This window comes from Hippichthys cyanospilos, chromosome 4, assembly GCF_059441005.1.
Source record: "Hippichthys cyanospilos isolate Australia breed blue-spotted pipefish chromosome 4, RoL_Hcya_1.0, whole genome shotgun sequence".
Classification (NCBI taxonomy): Eukaryota; Metazoa; Chordata; class Actinopteri; order Syngnathiformes; family Syngnathidae; genus Hippichthys; species Hippichthys cyanospilos.
The window spans coordinates 12,760,182-12,781,515 of NC_142372.1; the positions used below are offsets into that span (position 1 = coordinate 12,760,182).

The following is a 21,334-nucleotide window of genomic DNA, read 5'->3' on the forward strand; positions in this document are numbered from 1 at the left end:
AATCCGGGATATTGTTGAGCATAGATTGGCTATGGCTCACTACATTACCTACGTTATTGCTAGCTGTGTGCTAGCAGTTGGGTGCTTTGCATTTATGTGGTATGTTAAATTTGACTTGCTTCTGTGGTAAGCAAGGTCCTTTTTTACAATAACTGCAAGCCATCAGGGTTTTTTTTGATCCAAGCAAGTATGTACAACATATTTGCTTTAACCAAAAACGTCTCGCCAAAAAAAAACATTAACCAAAAAAAACAAAATCTATATAAATCAACGTTCAACAACTGTCAATTATTTTTTTTAAAAAATGATTACATTTCTTATGTTTTTTGCAATGAAACTTCACATGACAGAAACAAAGCCTTTTCCCTGGGGTCTTCCACGCCCCCCTAGGGGTGCCCGCCCCACCTTATGAGAAGCTCTTCTTTACAGGTATCCCTTTAATATCCAATGATTTCTCCATATATATGGTTTCAGATGGATTTTGCGGAAATAAAAACATTCTGCCAATACATTAATCAATTGCAGTACTGACCTTAGCGGTGAGCAATCTGTAAACAATAATCAGTAAGAGTCATAATAATCACTACTTGGAACCAATAAAAGACGGTGCAATAATTTATTATTTACAATAATACATGGATGAAAATGTCGCTACAAAAATTTGTTGCTCTGTATTTTTTTTTCTTCTTAAAAGTCTTTTGGCAAGACCGTTGACATTTTTCATGATAAGAACTTTTAAGCAAACACTCTTGCGTATTTGAATTTAGCATGCATAAATGTCCTATGCAAAAGTGCTCAGTGAGTCCAGCTGTTGAATTTGAATTAAGCATCATAATTAACAATAAATCGTACATCCAACACATACACACCTTCAAAAAGGGCTTAAAGCATATGGAATATTTGGAACATCTTTAAAAGGAATGCTGAAAGCAGCGTACACGTAACACGATTTTATAGAAAATACAGTATGTTCAAGCATGATGTGATTAATAAAAACATGATGTGCATTATATTGTCCGGCAATGCACATTATTTGAATTGCTTGAAAAGCTGACCACTTTAATTTTTTAGCAGTTGTTTGTGTTAGTCCGCCATAACTTTCCCTCGACGTGCTCATGCTTCTTGAGCTGTCCGTCTAAGTTGGAGCTGATACTCCTGAGGGCTGTGGAGGGCGTCCTTGAAATCCCGTTCACAGTCAGTAATCCGCCCTCTACGGGACAGATGTAGTCTGCAGATTCATCGGGTTTCCTCTTCCTTAGATGACTGAACTGTGTGAAACCGAGTTTCTTTGGCTGTAACAAACACACCAAACACAGTTTAGGTATATTTGATCAATGCACAGTATGTGACCGTATTGTCTGGATTACCTTTACTTTGGATGTGGTCGTAAGGGGCACATGACCTGTGGCATTGCCATACTCTCTTTTCTCCTGTGTAGCCTGAGTGCCCACCAAGGCTGAGAAAGCTGTGGCCAGGTGACGACGCAGCAATGTTTTCTGCGGGGGAATATTTAGGAGCAGCGCCAAGGTCTCTGCGCTAAAGCGAGGCTCAAGGATCTACACGGAAGCATATTGACAATTGTGGTTTCTGCACAAGGTCAGGGCCTGCATGCCCATGTTGTAAGCTTTAGACAAAATGGGAATTACTCACAATTAGTCCACCATGGACACCACTGCCTCGAAGATTTGGTGCGTACTCTGCAAGATCAACTGCTCGAAGCCACTCCATCACTCGGTGGTTGGACCACTGTACTACCTCAGAGGGGGAAGGCTGTTTCTGAAATACAATTAAAAACAGATACTCAAGAGTTTAATACACACTCATTTTTCATCGTGCTATAAAAGCAAAATGAAAGGGCTCCTGGTGATTAAAATTTAAGAAAATTTGAGGAAACTATATTTTTATCTCTTTTCACTTCTTCGGGAATACTTTCAATAAGATGATCCTTTAAGAATCAACGTCAGAATTTCTGTTGTATTTCATCCCATAAGTGTTTGAGTAGTCAAGGCCGGTTTTATGGTACCTGTGTGCAAAACTTCATTCCAGCATGCTTTGTTGACCTTGCTTTTTGTACACTGGGAATTGACAACAACGTGTCCCAGTAATTCCCACAAATATGGAAGCATAGAATTGTTCTAAATGTCTTTGGAAGATAAAAAAAAAAGATACAGTACAACTCAAGCTTTTTTTTTTTTTTTACTGAATAAGTAACACAATGCTCTTGCCTCTTGTCAATGCAAATGCACAGTATGACTGCAATGTAGCAGTTGTAGAAAAGTATTTGTCACCATCTTGTGGACATATGATGTTATAAAGTCTGAGAGAGATGGAATAAAACAAATGATATGCAGATAGTTGAGCCTTTACACGGTTATCTATGACTTGAACTATTTTAGATTAAATGTATATAATAATAATAATAATAATAATAATAATTATTATTATTATTATTATTATTATTATTATTATTATTATTATTATTATTATTATTATTATTATTATGAACGTGCTTACCTCTTCCCCGGGCCTTCGTCTGAGACAGTGAGGGTTGAACTTGTTAGCATGGAGGACATGAATGGCACATTTAATACTGAGATGATGAAGTTGACTGGTCACCTTTAGGCTCAAGAGGTCGTTCTAGGGAAATTGAAAAGGCAGTGCTTGCTTCAGCTCTTACAGTAAATACGCGAGTTTGGAATTGTAGGTTATCATGACTTACCACTGTGAGGTATTGTATCATGCGGCCGTCTACACGGGCTTCGTGGAATTGGTCTTTATATTGCGGTAAACCAATGTCATCCAGCCATCCTATGAGAGTCAGTTGTGTCATATAAAGTTATCTACACGTCACCTGTTCGGCTTGAGCTAATTTAGACAAGAGCGAGACACTTACGGGTGACCCAGATGTGATCCAGCTCCGATGACTTTTCTACCGTTTTAGTGGTGAAAGCCTTCAATGCCAACTGTAGCTTTTTCCTGTGCAGAGGGTGCTTCATACCCATTTCCTGAGGTTACAAAGTACACTTGAGTTCAGTATTTTTACACGTATGCATTCAAATTGATGTTTTTGATCCAGAAAAACTTTGACTACCAATGATGGCAATAATCATAGTCCTCAAAAGTACAGCCAGCCACAACTGTGCATACATTGTTTAATCCAACAATTTTGCACAGCAAATTTTCCCAAAGGTTTGGTATCTTTCTTTAAATGTATTTTTCTGTCGCGGCATGAACATTAATAATTTCAGGAAGCGAAAAACCCGCAATGTAGTTGTTTTAAAAGGTATAATCAGTCCAACCAAGAACACTGTTGATTTTGTTTGAAACTATCTCAAGATACTTCTCGTAGTTGGTGTCATTTTTTTTAAATTTTCTACTGATTCCCATTGACACTGACACAGTTGTTGGATTCGTCTTAGGTTTAGTGTTCCCGAACCTTTTCAAGATCCTGAGGCGTGGCAGAAAGTAGTGTTTGGCCACATTCTACCCACTGCCTTGTGAGGTTGACATAGTGGCCCAGACCATAGTCCTCCAACCAGCCACACACCTGCTCCTTGGTCCACTGGCTAAATGGGAGATTCATGTCACTGGCAGGAAAAAAAGGTGGGCACATTAGTTAGAATTTTAAATAACATACTGTGCAGTACTTCATTTAAAAAACAATACAATGTTTGGAATTAGCCCAATTAACACCGTATGGGTGTTTTAGCACATCTATGTTGTGGTGTCTTACCGTAAAGAGTCAGGAGATTCTGGGGTACGGGTCAGTCTGGGTCCTGCTGTTGCACGGAATCCACCTCTTCTAAAAGGACCAGTATCTTGATCGCCTGCATTGCCTCCTCCAGAATTTGTTCTTCGTAGTCTTGATAGAGGAAAGTGAAAAAGTACTAAGTTAGAGTGATATGAGCTGCTTATATACCCTGAGTTGAGTGATTTATTAAATAAATGAAATTACAATGCCAAAGGAACATAAGGAAAATACTACTTGGTGTTAATTGTGCAACCACTGCCTCATTACCCAGTGAGTTTAATAGATGCTGAAAAAAGCTATTTCTAGGCAAGGACAGGCTCACATAATATCAAAGAGATGCATCATTTATTATTTCCCATGCAATTCATTTCTCACACCCACTTTCCCCAAAGTCTCTTGAGACTCCGATTTGTCTTCATATATTCTGGTGAGCCCACGTTTCTCCGGCCTGGTGGGCTGTTTGTTCCAGAGCAGTGGTTCTGTTTCTCCAACTTTGCTGAAAAAAGTGCCAAACATATCCACAAGAGTTCTTCTGGTTAATGCGCTGAAAATGACCTGCTGCAATACTGTCCAATGCCATTTGAGTGCTAATACCGTCTTCTGGTTTGTACTACTATATATTCTATATTTAAAAAGCTAATAAAATTAACTTAAAAGTTATTAGCAGTGTTGGTGTGATGGTTGGAATTATGACAAATCATTGCTTAACCTCAAACTATGTATGTGGGCACATCTGCATGTGTTGGGGGGGTCGAGCTAAAGCGTGTGTTTTATTTCTGTAGTCAGCAATATCATTCCGGGGGAGTTAAAATGGTCAGTGGTGGGTGGAGCTCAGTTGTGTGCGGTCATCAGAGATGAGGAAAGGGTGTGTTTGGTTTGGAGGAAAAAGAAAACAACCATCCCAATCTGAAATCCCTGCAATTACTTATTATCGTGAGTGTAGTAGTCCCTCTGGTTAGAGGGGAGCGGCTTGCTACGAATATAAGTTCCGTCTGGTAATATAATATTGGTAATATCTGTGTATTTACTTTGGCTGGAGTCACCGTCTTCACTGTCATCTGGAGAGCGTTCAATTTGGAGCTCAGTGCTGCTCTCTGTAGGCGATGAACGAACAGGCAGGACTGGACTCCTGGTTTCTCTCTGTTTGATGATCCCACAAACACAAATAGTTGATTAATTTATGCATTTGTGATCTGTGCACATGTTATAAGGTCATAATCATTAAATTATTGCATATACTGTATATAGGAGGATATAAACATTTTTAGAACAGCCTTTTTTTTTTTGCTACCTGCGGCAGGACTCGGACCATAATCGAGCTATCGAAAATCGTTGTATGAAAGTGTATTGAAAGCTGATACAGGAAGTCTAAATGACCACACAGCTATTATATACAGCTATTACCACGCAGCTTACACTCTTTTAAAAAGACTTTCAACATGATGTTGGGAATGCATCTGTGGGAAGTTTTGTGAAGTCAAAATCCACTGAGGGTCTTCTTGCTCACAGTTCTGATTATCCGGTGATGTCATAGTCTTTCCCTGGATTGAAACAGCAGGACTGTGTGGGAGAGTCTGGTACTAATCCAAGAAACAGATAGACCAAACCATCACTTTGGAATCAAATAATAACCAGTCCAGTTGGATACATTGTGTTTGCAGTACGATATATTTAGCAGCAGAATTTGTCATGCTGGACCAGAAAAGGTCATCAATCAGCTTCCTGAATGGCCTTTACAATATGAGTGATTTAGGCCAGTTTATTGCGAGTGTAGGAGTTCACGTATCAGACTTTTGCAACTGTTATAGAATTGATTCCCATTCTAGAATTTTTCTCAGCCCGTCCATGTTGTAGACCATTGATCCTACCTGATTAACACTTGAGTGATTGTGTCCTAAGCTTGTGTTTGTGTATGAAAGGTATAAAACCAAAAATACCTTTTGTGTCTGGCCAGGTGTTAAGTCAGTCATGCTACTAGATGATGTCTGGGTCTCTGGCCTGAAAATACATCCATGAAGTTATTGGCTGCAAACAAAGTATGCAAGGTTTTTTATTTGGGTGATATGACTTGAAATACCTGCAATCACTGTCCTTCTGGGACAAAATTGATGTCTGGTGAGAGGAGGCACTGTTTGTAGAAACCTGAATCATTTAAAAAAAGAAAAAAAAACATAGACATCCTACATTTTCTTACAAGAAAAACAATCAATGAATCAGTTAGTTTTTTACTCACATCAGATTTCAGATCCTCAGACTTGGCACTTGACGAATCAGCATTCTTCTTCACTTGTTCCTCTTCCTCACTGCTACTGGAATGTGATCTCCCATTGGACAGCGAACGGCCAGCAGGTGGAGCTACCGCGACAAAGAGGGGAAACTTTTTTGATGCCGTTTCCTTATCTCCAATACAAAAATGGGAGACGCCGAAGGACATATGCAAGAGAGCAATGTTTGATTACCTTGCCTTGTGTTGTGTGATAGATCTCTGAATTGTTTGCACTGGTTTAAAAGCAGAGTGAGCTCTTCGATGCGCCGGTCCTCCAGAAATAGAAATGAGAGCGCGTTCAAGGTCAATAAATTCCATTAAGATTTTTATCTAGGTTTAAGGAACACATAGAGGCTGTTTCCTGCTGCTCCTGACCACTAGGCCACACCAATGTCTTTTTCACCATATGGTCTACATGAAAAGAGCATCTGGGGAGGGGATTGCCATGGGGCGGACTTGAAAATTCAGTTGTGGTGACCAGCTGCAGCGACTGTGTCTTTTTTGAAGTGGTGCCCGAGCTTGGCTCTCTTACTGCACTCTCCCCCAAATTAGGCTTGGCAGGTTGGGGCCTACTTAAGTGTGGCTTTGCCCGAAATGGTTCGCCTTGGGGTGTGTACGTGTGTGTTCACCAGCGCTACCACATGTACACCCACGCCTGCAAGTCTTTAAAGTCCAAGATTCCCAATGAGGGAGAATACAAAAGCAATGTTGTACTATAATTGAATGGAGGGTGGTGCTTGTGCGCAATGACAACATTAAGAAAGCTAGCTCCATGCTTCCTGCTGGTGATGTCTCATTCATACTTGTGTGTGGGCAAGCTTCTCATATTCTGTTGAATTTATAGGTAAAATAATTGGATAGAGATGAGAGATTTACCTTTTCATCATGAGCAGCTTCCAAAGATTTAATGTCACTTTTAAGTCTTTGCAGCTCCTGGTCTATGATAAAAAGAAAAATACAGTTTACATCAGCATTTGAACACATTTATAGAACTCCACGCATCATTGTTGATGTAGCCAAAGTGAGTTTTGTTTAATACTCTACTAATGAGTTTAAATGGTGGTTTAATATGAATATCTTGTCTAGATTTACAGTAAAAGTGATTCCAAAGACTTAGGATATTAAATAGAAATAGCTTCTTATTTACTCAGTCATTCAGGGACAATAGCAGTGTTGGTTGGCAGGACATTCCACTCACCTCTCTCGGGGCTCTCAGTGGCCAGAAGCTGAGTGTGCAAGCTCTCAATCTCTGAGTTCTTATTCAGGAGAAGCTGCTGAAGGCTGTTGATCTCCACCTGTCAGTACATTTCAACAGTTTAGATTCTCAAGCGTATTCTAGAAGATCAGAGCTTCTGCTCTTCGGTATATGCCCACTTATGTATGTCTCACACAATATGTCTTTCAGAACTTTAAACAACGAAAGTGTACTAAATACAGTGTAAATGGTGCACATTACCAGTAGATATTACATATTTTTCTTTTTTCTTTTCACACCATATTTAATATAGTTTTTAAAAAAACTTAATTAGCTTTGTGCTCATAAAATGAGAGTGCCTGGCACTTATGATTGGATGGATAGCATTGAAGAAATTTGAGGGGACATTAGCAATGAAAAGTGGACAATGATACAATACTGTACAGTCTGTAAAAGTGATTCTCAACTATTTTCTCTCTAGGACCCACTTGTTCCTAGTGTTGCTATGTTGTTACTAAATGTTGAGAAGGAAATGTATTTTTCAAAAATGGCTTTTAAAAAAATGTGTAAACATCACTGCTCTATTGTGCATGGCGAAAAATTATGTTCGAACACGTTTCTTCTTTTCAGGCCAGTTCTATCTTCCATGTATGAATACATGTCCTGTTACGTTCCTAACACATGCCTGTTAAGACAAAGTTATTTTCTAAGTAAAAGGAAAGCCCCAGTTCATTTTTGTTTGTGTTGGAAAGTATAGTGGACCACTGATATAATCAGTGTCAGTAAACATAGCATATGTATAAAACAAATCTTGATTATGAGCCTGTCAAATGAAAAACAAAGACCCACATAAACCAAGGACAACAAGGACTGTTTTACTATCTATCATTGACCCACCCATAATGAATCTGCTGTCCATTTATTAGTCCTGACAAACGAGTTGAGAATCACTTGTGTAAGGTCTCCTATAAAAAGTTTTACCTTGCTTGCTTTGAGTCTTTTCTCGTATTCCAACTTCTCGTCTTCCAAGTGTTGCACTTTGTCTTTTAGAATCTTCAGCTCCCGCACCAAACCCTGCAACAAATGCATGCACATTCATTCAAGAGCTACTATCCGGCACAGCTTTTTGCCCACTCAACTCTAACATCAATAATCTGGTATTTGTATAAATTGAGATCAACTTGTTTGCAGTTAGAATATCTCCACGCATTTATTAGTGAGGACCATTGAATTTCTTCATGCTCACATAGGTAGAGCTCTGCTGCTGGTGAGCATATGACCCGTTCAGTTTAAAATCAGCAATAAACACATGTCAAAGTGAGACAATGCATGCGGCGCACAACGTCACAAGTCATGCATCATCCAGTGCGTACGCTTTCTCCTCTGTTGTGCTGCAGCTGCTCTGCATCTGAGCTACTCTCATCAACCCCGTCTGCAGCCTCCTCTTCTAGTTTGGGCTTCACCTCTGCAGCCGTGTTGCACGAGGGGTCGGCGTGCAAGTCCTCAGGGGACGCGGATGTGGCGGGGCACGGTGCCGGTGAGCTGCTGTCAGCAGGGCTCTCTGAGGCTTTTTTCTCCTGGATCTTGCTATTGATCTCCTTCTGAAACCTACACATCTGCTCCTGCAGCTCACTAATGAAATTCACAACGCTCTGCCGGATGCAGTGTGGGGGAGAGAAAAATTGAAGAAGGTTTTAGAGGGGGGAAAGTGCACTCGAGACGCATTTATTTATGTTTAGACCTGTTTGAATGAGACATTGTTTCAAAGGAGACGGTCAGACGTTCACTAGCATGAAAAACAACCAGTGCAAAACTTGCAATAAAAAAAAAAAATTGCAAGCATTTAGGAATGAGCACATGGTTCCGTTTTAAACTCTACCTGACAGTTTTGATGATCTGGAGTAATTTTTTGTCTCCTAGTGTTTTTATTTAATGCATGCGAATGGTTGTTTGTCGATGCATGCTTGTCGATTGCCAGGCAACCATTCTAGAATGTAGTAATGTACTGGTGTAATGTTGTGTAATACTATGTACTACTGCATTTTGTCCAAAGTCAACTGTGACTCAAAGTTACTTGTGAACCTAATGAGGAAAAGTGGTAAAGAAAATGGATTAAATGTAGGGCTGTGCAGATCGATTAATGAAACAGTTAATATGAGTCTTTTTTTTTTTTTTCATGGGTCTCTAGCAATCCCTTTTAGGGCACAAATGCACTTGTTGACCAACCATGATATAGCTAGAAAGATTTTTGTTTTTAAAATTTTTTCGTATTACTTTGGAGCACAGTTTATTGATTTTTACATACCGGTACATATGTTAATTCCAGTTTCAGATTTACCCGAGTGTAGTCCTTTGATTCAATTCTCCATGTCTACCTCTCCAAATTCCTTTATTTCATTTTATTTATTAATTAATTTATTTATTCATTCATTCATTTATTTATTTATTTATTTATTTATTCAGCCATCAAAATTGTAGAGCTTTAATAATATGATGGTATCGTTAGAAAGCATCATTTGAGGAAAAAAAAATAATCAGACCATTTTTTTAAAAATAACAGACTGTATTCTGAACCAAAAAGTACTTGGTAATGATACTGGCACCTGTATTTACCTAGTATCGAGTGAAATCAAAATCTCAAGCATTGCACGGCTCTAGTTAATGTCTAGTTTAACCAGTCAATGTTTTACCTAGCATTTTACTATTAACAGTATAGAAAAATACACTTGCTTGTCACCAAACATTCCATTCTGGTGTCATCATATTTTTCCACATTTCCTTCAATGGCATTCGCGCTCCTGTTTTTGCATGTTAACCAAAGAGCAAAACAAAAAAGCCCCAAAAGCCAATGACAACTCAAAGTATGCTTGTAGCTGCTTTAATTTTTCACTGAGCTCAATTATTACATGACAACATTCATCATTAGCAGTTTGGCTCAGCGTTATTGTTTACTTAAAACTGTGTTTTTCCCAAAATGTTGGCCAAATTAATTACCTGTAATTGACCAGGAAACCAGCATTAGAGGTTCCATTACAAATAGAATGCACAAGTAAATAAAACAAAGCTGAATACTTTCTGCAAGTTTTCAAAGGAATAGGCACCAATGTTCCATCAGAGCAGTTGTATACAACACCCAAGTTATGTTGATACTGTCGACAGAGGAAGTCTCACACGGGCCAGTGTAGACCATATGACAGATGATATGGAGCCACTCCATGGCTAAATTTAACTGAGCTTACTGGTTTAAAAGTGGGGTAGGGGGCGTTCAACATGTTGCGTGTGTTTGTATAGTAAAAAGCATGGACCTTGTAATCGTTCAAAGAGAGTGTTTTTTTTTTTTTTTGCCTCTTTTTGATTCCAACCATATGTTGCAAGGAAACGAGCACATGGTGAAAGTGCATTGACAAAAAGAAGGGTCCTCTGCTTTCATTATCAACCATACTTTTTTTCAGCTTCAATGTCAAACATACTTTTGTTCACTTGCATTTGTACAAATTGTACTCCGTCCTCCCGTTCACGCTTCCTCTCCTCATAATGACTTTGTGAATCTTTTGCCAACCTCCAGGAACAAAATCCTCTGGGCTGTGAAGCCTCACATGTGTTTCTCCATCCAACATGCCAGCTCTACTATGCCTGAACTCTTTTCACCTGAGGACACAAAGGCTCTTTGACTGGCCATGTTTTGACAGGAACCTTACAGCATTCTGCCTGGCTCTAATTGTAATTCTTCTCAGTTTCACTACTGGTAATCTTACACAACAGTCTTAGGCAAATGCACAATTCAATCAGAAATGAGAACAAAAATTAAGATTCTTGAATCCTTGTATTCTTTCAGCTAAGGATTAACCCATGCCAAAAATTTTGGGAACATTATTTCCCATCTGTCCACTGAGTGTTTATGGACCTCCATAAAATCAGCAGCTGACTCAGTCACAGTATAGTACAGGTTTCCGTATGTTGCCTTGTCATTTTTGGCAGACTTGTGCTAACATTTCCAAAGGTTCTCCAAACAGAAGGATCCCAGGAGATTAAAGCTAAACTCACTCTTCCTTGAAAACGTGGCTCAATAAAAATAGGGTCTAAAGTTCTTAGCATCGCTGTCTCACTTAAAAAGTTAAGAAGTTACCAAAACCCAACGACCTCTTCAAGTTTGGAAACCATTAAAAACTGCAATTGCTGTCATCCTCACAAAATAAATCTCCATTAATGAGATCTTGTAGTGTAAGATTTAAAAAGCCTTACCTCTGCTTTGTGCTGCCTCTCTCCTCCCTGGCCTTGTTTCTCCTCCATGTCTGTCAGCTTGAGCTTCAGGTAGGACACCTCCCCCTTAAGACTCAGCTTCTGTTTCTCCAGTGTCGTCCTATGTAGGAGCTCCTGTCATACAGCAAAAGACACACATTGCAGATACATGTGCAGAATGTACACGGCGCTATGCGACACTCACTTAACAAAAGCGACATTAGTTATGAGGCACAGCAAGCTACAAGGTCTGTAATAACAGTCTCCTCGGACAAACCCACTGCTTTCAGGGGGGCTAAATATACACAACGCATGACCACTATTTATAATGCCTGGATCGGTGGGGAGAACGCGGGGGAGGGAGGCGAAAACATGCAAAGCATTCGGAGAAATAACGTGACTAACAGGTAATTAGCCTGTCAGTTTGAACTGCTGCCAATCAAAGCTTACGTTGTAAGCGACTGGACCATTCTCATCCTGGAGAGTTATACACATGCAGCGCTAATTTGGTTCTTTCCATGCAGGTGCTAACTCATTCAAAGCCCAGAAAACAACATCTGAGGCAAGCCCACGTGGACAAACACTGACTTTGGAAAATTTCCGCCCTTCTTTTTCAAGGGCATATGGAAAATATTAGAGCTTTGTCACCAGAAAGAGATTTACGGCTCTGGTCCAAAGCCTCATAATGACCACGTCTCAAGCAAAACGGTCCTGGCTGCCCTTTGATACACTGCACACATACAGTGCGCTCAGTGCGACTACCACCAATGAGCCTCAGCTCCGGAAAAATGTATTATTAGCTAACATTACAGGTTGGCAAATTAATAATATACTGAAGATAAGAGAAGAAGATTCAAATAAAAGAAATATTTATGCAATGCATTACCTTGTATTTTAAAGTATGCTTCCCGCATGGTAGCGAATAATTCCCAGTCTCATAACACATTTAGTCATCGTAAATCCTTTTCCATGGTGTATTTAATGGCATTTAGTAAGTAGTAGAGTTCAAGTCAAGAGCAAGTAACTGTGGAAGATTCTTCCTCAAGAAGCACAACCCATACCCGGTGTACCGCCCATCTCACCACCTTTTTCTGCTTTTGCTCCCTTCTTAAGCCATTAGTCAGTCTTGCCTTTCCCTTCTATTTCTCTCTTCTTTTGTTAGAGTGAGAAACCATGCACAGACTAAAGGTTAGGGGTGTGGCTGTTCCAACTCTAATCACCTGCCCAGACGGACTAGTCGAGCCCAGCAGAAACCACCCAAAGAGTCTGTAACGCTGTCCTGGAATGAGTCTGGGCATCCCAAATATTTTGGTTTCCAAGGTAATATGTGGCTCCATAGAGTGGAATTTTGAAAAGGAATTTCCTCCCAGGGAGCAAAATATATTAGCAGACAGACTGAATCTGCATTAGAGATCTGATCGGGTCATTTTCAAGCTGATTTATTACTCAAATAACGTTGATATAAAAACCTTTGTTGGTACCTGCTGTAGCATCTCTTCAGTGGCGTTGAGTTTGAGCCGATGCTCCACTACCGAACTCTGCAGGTCACTGATTTTTACTTCCTGAGCCTCCACCTGGTCTGTCAACACACCCACCTGTGTGTGTAGGTGTGTGTGAGCAAACAAAACAAGTTGGAAACACTGCAAGAGAACAAAGCAGTCTACCTTCTTAAGATATGATGACCAGTATGTTGTTTTAGTGAAGGGATAAGACTTAAACATCACATGACGAGAAGTCTCAGAAGAGCAAATGAAACAATATTGCAATATTGTTACATGAAATAAAGCCTATATATCGGCCTGTTCTCAAAATGTTTTATTTTTGCTGAGCAGCCTGCAGGAAAATTAATAGTCTAGCAAATGTAAACATAAAAGGAAACAAACTGCCTTTGTCTTTCTCTCAGTATTTTATCATAACTTCTTCAAATAGAAAACCAATCGATCGACACACAGGTGATAAGGAATTTGAGCATCCTACATTTCTCTTGTCAGCTATGGAGTATTTTGATATTCAAGCACTCTCTCCCAATAAATTTTAGTGATGTCAAAACACAGAACAAACATTTGAGTGAGGCTATTATGTTCAAATGTGATCAGTAGGAACAGCGACGGTGTCAGGCTGTCAGCATCTAAGTGTGCAGAGTGATTTTCGTTGATTAGACTGCCTACTCTCGCATACTTATATGGAGCACGGGGGTGCTACCAGCAAGACGCTAATTTATGATAGATGCTGCAAAAATTGCTGGAAACTGTCATCTAAAATAATGTTTTACTGTCATGCAGAGCAGTAACAAGCAGTCCATTCTCTTGTGAGCAAAGTGCAAAAAACAGCCAAAAGAAAATAGACCTTGTGCAGTGCTGGGATGAGAAAACCTGTTTTGTCTTCATCTCAGTAGATTTTGTAATATGAGATCTTGTCCCAATCCCCACCATAAGCACCAATGTATCCAAATTGTAGCAACATTTACTGAATGGCTTAATCGCAAACATTTTTCAAACTATTCCCTTTTGAATTGTGATTTTAAAACCAAATATTTTATTTCAAAAAAATCATAAAGCACATTCAGTATTTATTTGGAATTCAAACACATTTTATGAAGGAACCTCTGAGATTATGACAGGCCATTCTGCAAATGTTAACTGTAGATTTTTTTTTGTGTGTTGCTATTTTGTTCATCACAAAGAAAGGGCCAAATTCAAAAAGGCAATAACGAAGACTTTACACCAGGGATCAAACTTCTTTTTACATGAAGGTGAGAACATTTAAGCGGCATAAGGCAAATCTGCAATCCCACACATTATACTTAGTCATTTATCATTGGTTAAGAGTGTTGTATTACTTTTCCTTGTTAACCTTAGACTTGAATGCCAGGAAAAATTTATTGGTTATTACTTAAATGCATATTTAATATTGAGTTTATTTCCATTATTTCCAGTTTCAAAGTCCAAACAAATATCCTCACAATAAATAGTTTGAACATTGTGTTTCCACTGCATGTTGGTCATAAAGATTTTCCAGCACAAATTCATTAGTTAACCTCCATAACTCCGAGATGGCATCCACTCATATTTTTCACATTACTCTGTTTTATCTATACAATGTTCATCTGTGCTGGAATGTTCACCTCTATATATTTCATTTAATGACACATAGTGTCTTAGTGCAAGCTTGCAAGAGTTCTTCGACCTGAGCATTGTTGGAATATGTATTTGCAAGATGTTGACATTGTGTGGACTGTGTGTATAAAACTTTTTGTTCTTTTGAATCATGCAAGCTAGAACACACATTGTAACATTCAATTGGAGCTGCTTTCCCAGAGGCTTCTTGACATGAGAACAAAATAAACAAATAGGGCAACTGTTCTCACACATACACATCGACACTACCATGGTTGCACACTAGCCTTAACCTGTCTAAGGTATGCACTTATTCAGCAGTTCCTGAAACTACGTCTAACAATCTTTGCACAACACCCTAGTGTTGTAATAGCGCTAAACCTACACTGGGGCTTTGTTCCTGCAGCAGGAAGAAAAACACAGCAGTTACGCAACATTTACAGCATAACACTCAGCTCAACCTCTAGCCTTTGACCTGCTCTGAGTCAAATATTTGTAGAAGTTGTTTGCATATTACAATACCGGCAGGAAATTGTTAAATGCCACATAAGGTAAATTGAAACGACAAAAAAAATCCTCTCACCTTCAGTATGAGAGATTCTTTGTCTCCTTCCAGACGTGATAAACGCTCCTGGTAGGACTCACTGTTGTCTGATGATGGGTGGTTTACCTTAGGAATATACAGGTCAACTATTAAGCTTACTTCCTGCGTTGCTGAAACAGAATAGTGTTGCAATAGGTCAATTCTGGTTTTCTTCAAATGGGGCTACAGTAACTTCTAGTCAAAATGAACTTGGAGAGCTTTTCATTGCCTCCTAATCCTTCATTCAAATTGTACAATATATTTTATTCCTTCTGATTAGTTGAAATTCAGGGCTTCCTGTTTATTTTGGGATGAGAGCAATGACTGGCAAGAGTTTTATGATTGCAGCCCAATGAGCTACATTTACTCCAAAATCTTCACAAAACCACACTTGTGGAAACATTATGTAGTTCAGCCTCGAGCCTTTGCCAAGAATCCCAAGTGGTTTGCAACAGTTTTGGTTCTTGAATAGATTCTTTTCCAAGAGGCATTACAACAAAATGCATGTATTATACTGTAACTTGCAGCATTTTAGTAGATATTGTGCACAGTGTTTTGTAGTCAAGGCTTTGTAATTCCCTAATGCTTGCGTGGTGTTTATCTTAGTTGCTAGTTTTCGTATGGCTTTCCTTATTTTGAAGTCTGATACACTCCTGTAAAACGTGTTTTGTGGTTCAATACATGATGCTTTTTAGCATAAAAAATAATAAGTCACCTCATATACAGTATAGTTTACCCACAATAGCCATACAACACTCGGACATTTCCAAGTTCCAGTTGTACAAATAGGATATAGTTTTGTAGTTAAGTAGTTGGGTATAATTGAGTTGGGGGTGTCAGTGATGGCATTGTGTAAAACAAATCTGTGGTATCATGTCATAGATGCTTTATGATAACAATAGTTTCAGCCTAGAACAGATTCAATTTCTATAATTTACAAAGCAGTGTCTCAGACTGTAATTTTTTTTAATCAGTTGTACCTTTGGTGTTCCCACTGAAGTCTCAATACATCATGAGCAAAAGAGTGAAAAGTCACATTTCTGTTCAATCTATTTTAGTATCCGATTTATAAAGATTTATACATCCAAATGAATGTAAATGATGATGAGTGTTTGCGTGAAAGGTCGCCTTCTCTCCCTCCTACAATCTTTTTATAATTTGCGACATAATGAATGCTGCCGGATGACTAATGGCTTCCTAATGACATCATGATGGTTCTGTGTTGACTTTGTAACTTTAAAGTGGCAGCAAATGGTTGAAACTCACATGCGCACACATTCTTTGAGTCTGTGACAGCATAACAACAAACGTGTTAAGTGAGTTTGCATGCAAGGGTAGCACAAAAGGATGGCATGCACGTTGAGAGTGTCTTACCTTCTTAAGCCAAGCAAAGTGTTTGTAGAAGTCAATATCATACTCCATTCTACAGGCCCATTGTAGTAGCCCTGGCTCTCAATGTTGGATACGACTAAGAATTTAGTAGACGTGCTGCTGCATAGAGCCAGGAAGGAAAACAGAATCCAGTGTCATAAGCGAGTCCCAGCGATAAATCCTCACACGTGTGGACTTGTGTGCTCGTCTTGCAGACCATCCACGGTGCTGACAGCAGAAAGAGGCCCTTGGCGTTTTTTTGAAGCTGGACAGTTTTTCGAGCCGAGCAGAATAACTTCAATGATGCCAATTGGCTTGAGTCCCTTTTCTTTTCCTACCTCTTTGCTACCTCCTCTTCTGAGTTTTTTTTGTTCTCTCGCTTTCTCAAAACAACACAAGCCGCGTCTTTATGCACAATAACGCCACTTTTCCTGCTCTCATCTTCTCCAGTCCTTCCTGTAGTTCTTCACTGTCTGTCACACCGGACAAAGTACCTCCTGGTCTTAAACTAAAAGAGCTCGGGGGGGATATTCTCCACAGCACATGCTCCTCAGATGTGGTGTGGAGCCAAGGGGTTCATAAAGGAAGAGGAGGAGGAAGGAGGCTTTGCGAGTGTAGAGTAGCAGTTCAAAGCAGAATTATGTGGCTACAACTGTGAAGTGAGGCCGGTTTTGGAGACGCCGCAATTGATGCAGGAAATGAAGGCAAGAAAAATGCAGGTATAAAGATGAAGGGAAGTAAAGAAGAGTGGGAGAAAAACGGGTTTGCTTGTATTTCAACAGGGACTCTGGTTTTCATTAGGGCCATCATTCACCTAAGTCCCTCAGGGCACACGGGTCCAGATGTTGATGATCAGAAGAGTGTGACATAAAGACGGAAATTGTAGTTTTATGTGGTGTTCATGATTTTCTTTGATTGATATTTGCTTCTGTGCAAGGTGATACATGTTTATGTCTTTGTGGTTGTGTGCGAATACTCACTTTGCCACTACACAGTTGTGCATTGCCTCTGTGCAAACATATTCTTCATCACACCCATTGACTTCCTGCAGTACCCCAAAATGTTGGTCAACTCAAGAGCTTTTAAGGAGGGCTTTTTTTGTAGTGTAAGGGTCGGACCGTATAATGACATCAGAACACTATTAGGCCTCTCTTTTATTTTGCCTGAAGTGTGTATGTGTGTGTGTGTGTGTGTGTGTGTGTGTGTGCGTTTAGGGGGGCTTGTGAGTACCTTTTTCCTGCATCAATGCTGAGTTAACAAGTACAGAATTATACTCACTGGACATGCCATTAGGTATAGCACAATAACTTTAAAATAAAAATGCTAACCGGGCTGCCACTGCGCTACCTGATTGATATTTTGTTTGTAGGGAATTAAAATTAAGCACAGCATTCTGATTACTCTAATTAATGGAATTGTTTGGTGAAGAAAATACAGCATGACAAAGTTACATATTGTTGAGCCATAATAGACACAAAAATGGACACAAATGAAAAGGCTGGCTTTCAGGAGGATATGACATCAACTATAATACAACTAATAATTGATTAGTTGTCACAATATTAAACAAAGACCTAAAATCATTACCTTTGTACATGCAGATGTTTCTGCACATGAGAGGATTTTGTATGCGTACCTAATGTTGAGGCCTGTGTGAAGAGCACTTCCTGATACTGCCTGATGGGAGCAATACTGTATTGCACAACAGCTTTTACTGACTATAAACTAAAAGGCATCTCATGGTTTGGCTTGAACTGTAGTTCACTTCATCCTCGTGCACCCTCAAATTACAGGTTTAATTTGTGTACCGCTATAATAACAACGTCTGAGTAGAAAGTGCTTTGGCTGCAGTGATCCTTCAATTAAATCAAACACACAGGAAAGAAGATGAAACTTTTGCTTTCACAACCCTTTGCGTATCTTCAGTTATAGGCTATTATCAGGCATGTTAGAGTCTTGACCTGGCTGATGCCTCTATTATTAGAAGTGTGTCTTGTGACCCTCTGCTACAAGAGAATTTAAGATAACAGCTTGTAATCCTAAAAATCTATCACCTCTTTGAGAAAGTAGGGTAAAGGGAGTGCGCATGTTCATGGTCACAGTCTGGTCACAATATTAGTTACACCGCTACAAGTTGTTCCAAAGGTTTTGCCATGACAACATAATTATATGAATTAGTACTCGCTTTCAGGTAAGTATTAATTGAACAATATGTTTTTTTTTTTTATATGGTTTAATATGTTTTTTTTTTTGTGGTGGCTGTCATTAGACATACTGAGAGGTGTTTATGATAGCTTGGTTATTTCACTCATTTACACGAGAGTAAAGGATTCAAAATAACTGAGCATGAAACAACGTGGGAAACAAAAAGTACATATAATCCTAAAATATTCTAAAAACAGCATTATTACCTTGATAAATGCTTTAACTGTGGCTCATTAGACTGAGGCACATACAAATAAAACAATCCATACACTTTTAGACCAATGACCGTTACAACAAATGTGTGAATAAAAAACATCACAACAATGTACTTGTCTTGTGTCAGATACTCACCTGCAATTATGTCATCCGTTTGCTCTAAGTCAGCCTTCAACTTGTTGCAGGCATCTAGCACCACGACCATCAGTTGTCAGAGAAAATGGCACAGTAAGATGCTCATTTAGCGGATCTAAGTGGTCACTTTGAGCTGGAGGAAGCTCTTCGCCTCAGACAACTTCACTCTAAAAGCTGGCAAGCCATTTGACTAACTTCCCACTGGAAATAACACCCTGACTTTTCACTTTGGCTTTAAACACTCCTCTCATTTGTGGCCCAAACTCATTGTCATCGGTTGTATTATTTAAATGCCAATCCAGTTGTCATATTTAGAATGGGTTGGTCCTGGATTTCCTTTGAGTTTAGAATTGTTTGGTTGAGTGTTTGCTTTCAATTCGTGTTGATTTATGCTTATATCTGACTTAAAATGGCATACAATGAACTTTGAATGTAAACAGTATCTGGCTGAACAGTCTACCATGATCACAGTCATAAATCTGTTCAAAATTTGGATTATGATTGTCCTCATCGTTACTGTATTTGTGTTTGAGCAAAGACATTGAATCATAGTTGTGAGTGATAAAATATTTTGGAATTGATTAAAGTTGGTCAAGCAACAGGGAGGCAGGCAAAGTAGCGTATTTCTCTGTGTACAAGACGACCTCATGCATAAGTTGACCCCCCCTTTATTACTTCAAATCTGGCGAATTTTATGGAAACACGATTATAGGTGTACACCTGAATTCAGTGGTTACATAGATCATGGCTGTCCGATTATAACACATGGTGTATGTTATTAAAATGATGAAATTACATTACTATTAGACACATTTCTTCATCGTATGTGGAATAACATACTGTTGTGGTTATGAGGGGGGGGGGGGGGGGGCGTAAATGAGACAAGTGCAAGGCAATGTACGCATGTGCGTAGATGCAAATGCTGAAGCTTAAGCTGAAACAATAAAATAGTTCGAAGTTTCAATTCTTTATTTTTCTTTGACACAGCTGAAAATGAAATTGTCAAAAGCTCTAAAAGGCATATAGCTCCTCCGATTTTACTCATGGTCATCCTCTCCTTCCTGCTTGTCATTTGCGCAAACATCCCATTACTCTTCCATGGGTAGTCATCTTCGGAGCCATCCAATTTGTTTGAAATGGAGGTCTTCGGAGATGATTTGCTCATTATCTTACTTGGGATATTATCCCATCTTTTTTTTACCCAAGTGATGACTGAGAATGAGGGGGAAAAAAACTCGACTTGCACTCGGAGAAATATGCTAAGTTGCTGTAAAGTTTTGCACAAGACATCAAGACAATCTGGCGAGGGAGGACTTAAGGGAGAGACCGGATTTTATGCAGTGCAGGGTAATTTGTGGTAGCTGCTGCTAATTAGGGCTGATTGCCTGGAAAGTGGTTGAACTGATTAGTGAGAGACAGAGAATGCAGCGGCTGGACTGGTGAGCTGTGACATCCAGTTTCCCACGACCCTTAAAGACATAGATGTTATAGGGATGGGTAGATTATTGATGGATAGATAGATATACTATTATCATCATAGACTCACAATGATCATAACAAGAGGTTCAAAGAAAATAAATTGATTCAAAGAATGGACATGCATTCAAGCATGAGCTTGAATAATAAGCTTCAGGACCTTATGGACCACATGAGTTGAGGGGAAACATAATAGCCACTAAACAGAGTCAGCTAAGCCATGTAATGACTTTTGTGGTTATGTCAACAATGCAGCAAATGCTCTGTGGAACATAAATCGGTCTTATATAATATTTCAAGAGTAATGAAATCATGTATAGTGACACAAGGCAACCGTGTAATATGTGGCTGAGGGACTAAAGCATCCTGTCTTCACATGATCCTGTTTCCTTTCACAAAAGATTTTGCTTTACATGCGTAACTGTACTACCTACTTAAATGTACAGCACTTATAATCTTGCAGAGTGCACGTGCAGAAAATGCACATTTGATAATATGCCAGAAGTATTCACAAAGCACTTAAGTTAAACTAGCATATTAAAGTACATTAGCAATGCTAAACCTATGCAAAATCAGTATCAAACACTTTGCCAAAAATGAAACGGAGTGGTGGTGCCTTTGCATCCCTTTGTACCTCACATCATCCTGTAAAACATAAAAAAAAACATCAAACAAATTATGTATTTCTGTAGCATGAAACACTGGCCTTCCATTAATTCTGCATAATACAATCACAGAGATGGTCCAATGTCGGATGTGATTACTGGATTTGTTCTTCCAC

General features: G+C 39.2%; 1 protein-coding gene across 5 annotated transcripts; it reads right to left on the reverse strand.

Moving 5' to 3' along the window:
• Nucleotides 1–602: 602 nt before the first annotated feature.
• On the reverse strand, nucleotides 603–17,007 carry ppfibp2a (PPFIA binding protein 2a). 5 transcript variants are annotated; one of them, XM_088413925.1, is made up of 22 exons: nucleotides 16,525–17,007; nucleotides 15,151–15,237; nucleotides 12,933–13,046; nucleotides 11,455–11,586; nucleotides 8,676–8,864; nucleotides 8,194–8,286; nucleotides 7,216–7,312; nucleotides 6,894–6,955; nucleotides 6,211–6,289; nucleotides 5,985–6,106; nucleotides 5,829–5,893; nucleotides 5,689–5,749; nucleotides 4,780–4,891; nucleotides 4,133–4,247; nucleotides 3,734–3,862; nucleotides 3,437–3,587; nucleotides 2,894–3,005; nucleotides 2,720–2,808; nucleotides 2,515–2,637; nucleotides 1,651–1,776; nucleotides 1,368–1,556; nucleotides 603–1,292 (listed from the first exon to the last, which is right to left on the reverse strand). In XM_088413925.1, exons 1-22 carry the CDS (start codon nucleotides 16,570–16,572, stop codon nucleotides 1,068–1,070), a joined length of 2,520 nt encoding a protein of 839 aa, XP_088270051.1. In that variant the 5' UTR covers nucleotides 16,573–17,007; the 3' UTR covers nucleotides 603–1,067. The 5 variants fall into 5 exon arrangements, with proteins under 5 accessions (XP_088270051.1, XP_088270049.1, XP_088270052.1 ...); XM_088413923.1 differs by having other exon boundaries at nucleotides 8,586–8,864; XM_088413926.1 differs by lacking the exon at nucleotides 8,676–8,864.
• Between the last annotated feature and the right edge of the window lie 4,327 nt (nucleotides 17,008–21,334).